The following is a 4,490-nucleotide window of genomic DNA, read 5'->3' as shown; positions in this document are numbered from 1 at the left end:
TTTTAAAGTGTAGACATTAACCACACTATATGTAGATATTTTTTTGCCACGTCATTTTAAAAAAGATTTAATTATTTATTTTATATGTATTAAATATCTACACATATTGTACATTTTTAAATATGTGTAGGTATTTAATTTGCCACGTCATTTTCAAAAAAAAAGTATAAATTAACTTAGTTTATCTACATATTTTTTTAAATTCTTATGTGTTGGTAAGCATAATCATTTACCTACATATATATTAGTTTTTTTTACATATGTGTAGATAATTTAGCTACACATGACAAAAATTTGCTACATGTATAGGCAATTTTAGGGGGGAAATTTTCCCACCAACACCAAGTGTGACTAAAATGTGTTACCAACACATATTAAGTGTTAATTTATTATGAAAATATATCATCAACTATTACCAACACATATAAAAACATGTGTAGGTAAATACCCACACATTTACATGTGTAGGTAAACACCCCAATTTCTTGTAGTGATTCCTGAATTACTATTCCTTCTGTTGTTTAAAGGCATGCTAAACATGAGATAAATTTTACATTTCTCTCCCATGAATCTTACTGTATAACCCTGAGTTATTAACTGATCAAAACTCAAGACATTTCTGTCTATATCTGTTGTGTAGAATACACTATGAATGCGTATATTTTCAGACCCGGACACAACATCTACCTCACCAATGCCTCTACTGAAGAAAAAATGGTTTTCTCCAGTCACAGTTTCGACATGAGACATATTTTTTATGCGTTTAAACATGTCTATGTTACTAGAGAAATGGTGTTTGAGAGACTTACTGACATACCATATATCGGACCAATATCCTCCCTCGGTTCCTTCCATAATAAATTCCAGTCGGCCTTCAATCTGATGATTGTTCTCTTCCTCAGCGTTTTTCTGAGTTCCTGCATCAACCGCTTGTCGTAGTAATTGATTCTCTTCATCCTTTTCTTTCTCTTGGCATGAAGAGATTTGATGACCAGGCATATTGCAGTAGTAACAGCGACGTTCCATTCTTCTTCGTTCTCGTCTTTCTTCTGAACAGTGTGCACATGGCATCATTGAAGAGGTTGGCCTGAGATTGTCATTGATTGAATAACTGGCTCTGATACCACTTTCTTGTATATCAGAATTGTTTGCAGCGGAATTATACGAATACATTTGATCGATATAACACGAAAATGTAAGAACAAACGATGGACAATTTTGTGTAAAGGAAATTGTCTTGGTAACCGGTAATAATTGCCGGTAATACCTATATATACAATATACAAGAACGGTTATGAAGGTAGTTAATTTTGGCGGGAGTAACCGTCATCTTAAATGGCGTTACTTAACCAACATACTTGTTCAATTGTACTCGTTCATATATACATACATACTTAATACGAATAAGTTTAATACAAATAATAATAATACTAATGTAAATTATGTTTATAATACTAATAACCACTACACACATATGTTAATTGTTATGAATGTTATATAACATTACCCAAATATAATACCATCTTCATTGTGTCATACATTATTTTATAGGTTATTATGTTGATTTATTTTGAATGTCGTATGAAAAAGTTATGGACGTTTTAAATTGATGGGAGGAATTGACATGTGTCTTGCATGTGAACAGAGAAATTCAATAAATGTAAGATTCTTTTTATGCCCTACCACTATTTTCTTTATTCCTAAAACTAACATCAACCCTCTAAATGTAATATCAATAGACTAAAATCATTCTTACTCTTCTTATTTATTTTGCACTTTGTATTTGATCTTAATCCATAATTTAATTGAAAACATAATTTTCTGTAAACCATGTTTATTTTTAAAACATCTCATATCAGACTTTACATCTCTATCTCTATCTATATCTAAGTCACAAACGTATTGTTTTTCTTAGTTTTATACACTCACGATATCTATATAACTTTCTATGTTATAAAAGTTAAAATGTAGTGAGTTTTACACTACAAGAACAGGGCACCTTTAGCGGCGACGGTTGTCGCCGGTATTGACCCCTTTTGTCGCCGCTATTGACTATTAGCGGCGACATGTCGCCGGTAAAGCGTCGCCGGTATTGCTGGGCCGCTATTGACCGGTTGTCGCCGGTAATGATTGCTGTCGCCGGTATTGATGCTGCACTTTTAGCGACGACAGATGTCGTCGCTAAAAGTGTCGCCGGTGTTGACTTTCGTCGGTAAAGGGAGAAGAGCAATAGCAGCGACACGTGTCGCCGCTAAAAGTCTGTTTTTTTTTTTAATACAGCAGCTGTATATACAGCTGCCCAGCCAGTTTTACGGCCGAAAAAACAAAACCTGCCTATTTTTAAACAACGCAAGCATACGCAATGAACATAATCAACATATACTAAAGGTAATATAATTAAAAACTACGTTTAATTAAGTTGTACATTATATCCTACAACGTTTAATTAAATCCAAAGCATACATTAAAAACAAGTCACTCATCGTCATCGTTATCGTTGGGTTCATCGTCGGATTCATTATCGAATAAGTTGTCAGAATCGTAGTCTTTTGACTTTCCTTTTCCTTTTCCTTGTGAAGCAAGATAGTTGTTAAGTTGGTTCAAAAATGACGGGGTTTAGAACAAGCTGTTAACAAAATCCTACAATAATAGATAGCAAAACGTATATTAGCATATTAATTAACGCTACCAACATATATTTAACAAGGAACCATGCGTTCGTTTGTCATTTTTTAAATTGCGCAGTTTACCTCGGAAAAGGGTTCTTGCGTCCGAGCTTGCGAAGACGACATGTTAGATGACGAGTGCGAGGACGTGTTGGTAGAAGGTTTAGGCCCCATCCCGCGGTACCATCCTCGCCGCTCACCCAACGCTTCCTGATACGGGGCAATTGGCGGACCCTCACCGCTCCATTCACTAGTGGCATGTTGTATGTTCCGCTGTATTTTACGAAGATGATTAAATATATGTGTGTGTATATATATATATATTTGTTATAGAAAATAATACTTAAAAGAAATACTTACGTAATTTTGTTCAGCAACCGGATCAACCCAATTCCCTTGATTGTCCGTGTGGGTTTTAGCATACATAGGTACCCAATCCATATCCTGTTTAACATTAAACTTAGATTAGACATTAAATAAACAAAAGCTTACACACACGCACACATACATAAAACATTACATTTTTATAGGCGGTGCTACCGTACGAAGATGTCCCCCCATGGTATGGGAATTGTTGTTTCTCGCGTACTAGTGTGTTGGCCTCGCTTCTTTTAATATATTTAGCTTCCCGGAAACCTTCGATGGTTCTCAACCAGTTATCATAGGGCATATCCTTGGGATGGAATGCCCTTGCACTCTCAAGATCATTGTAACCTCCCTTGCTCTTAAATAATTTTTTAGCATCGTACTTGCGGTCAGAGTACCGCTTCATAAGCACAGCCCTAATGCCACCCGTCAAGTTTTTGGCCTCTATATCACGTTCCACTTCATCAAAATTGAAATTTTCCTACAAATTAAATAAAAAAGTTAAAATATCATATATAAATTAGATTTGCATGTGCTTAAATATTTGATAAAATTTTATGCATATAAGTTATTTACCCGTAAGTGGTTCATGAGGGCATCCTTGTAATGTTGTTCAACGTTATCCCATCCAATTTTATCGAAGGGGATGGACCGCCACATATACAGGCCGGCCTCCCGTGAAAACATATCCCTTGTTTACCAACAGGGGTATACGTCACATGCCTGTCAAACGTAAGCGATACAGGCCCCCCCCACTTTTACCAGACGCCTTAGTTTCTCGTTTTTTGCTTTCCCCCTAACCCTCTTCGGGGGAACCGCTGCAATTAAAACAAAAATAATTAGTAACAACATTTATAATATATAAAATATAAGGACTACAAAATAATTTAGTAAAAGACTTACCGTCTGTCTCGTGTGTGCCACGAAATCCACCAGGAGGAATCGGTGGATCACCAGCGCCGTCACCCCCATGTCCCCAGGGGGCCACATCAGCCATCAGATACGCGAATATCAACAGTATCGATAACATAATCCCTATAAAGTTACAAATGTTACAGCATGTGTATCTAATACAAATTAAGGGAAAGTACAACAAGTGTAACTCAAATTCAAATAAATATTTCAAACAAGTGTTTATCAATTACAAATCAATAAAAATTACAATAACTTTTCTTTTAGTCAGACTCCACATAATCGGGATCATCCTCATCATAATCAGCCTCGACCTCATCAGAATCAGTCTCGACTTCAAACACTTCATCGACGGTGGCCGTTGGGGGATCAACTTCAATTGAAGGCTCACCCGCAGTAACATGAGAAGATCCAATTTGAAAGTATTGGGTCAAGTCAATGACAAGTGGACAGTCAGATGAAGAGTTGTTGTCAACAACGTCACTATCTTCTAAGCGTTTGCCAACATTTTGAACCTTATTGACGCGGTCATCACTTAATGGCCGA

General features: G+C 36.1%; 1 protein-coding gene across 1 annotated transcript; it reads right to left on the bottom strand.

Annotated features, from left to right (window-relative positions):
• Positions 1-3,120: 3,120 nt before the first annotated feature.
• Positions 3,121-3,722, bottom strand: LOC110906722. The gene is made up of 3 exons (XM_035982544.1): positions 3,609-3,722; positions 3,207-3,513; positions 3,121-3,125 (listed from the first exon to the last, which is right to left on the bottom strand). Exons 1-3 carry the CDS (start codon positions 3,717-3,719, stop codon positions 3,121-3,123), a joined length of 423 nt encoding a protein of 140 aa, XP_035838437.1. The 5' UTR covers positions 3,720-3,722.
• Positions 3,723-4,490: the final 768 nt, after the last annotated feature.

Source organism: Helianthus annuus, chromosome 2 (genome assembly GCF_002127325.2).
Source record: "Helianthus annuus cultivar XRQ/B chromosome 2, HanXRQr2.0-SUNRISE, whole genome shotgun sequence".
Taxonomy (NCBI): Eukaryota; Viridiplantae; Streptophyta; class Magnoliopsida; order Asterales; family Asteraceae; genus Helianthus; species Helianthus annuus.
Note: the sequence above shows the minus strand (reverse complement) of the source record. Positions and strands in the feature narration are given on the sequence as shown.

Coding starts and splice junctions, on each gene's coding strand:
- LOC110906722 (XM_035982544.1), bottom strand. CDS start 3,719: ATGTTTTCACGGGAGGCCGGCCTGTATATGTGGCGGTCCATCCCCTTC. Junction 3,514..3,608: donor CCCTCATGAACCACTTACGG/GTAAATAACTTA, acceptor TTTAATTTGTAG/GAAAATTTCAATTTTGATGA.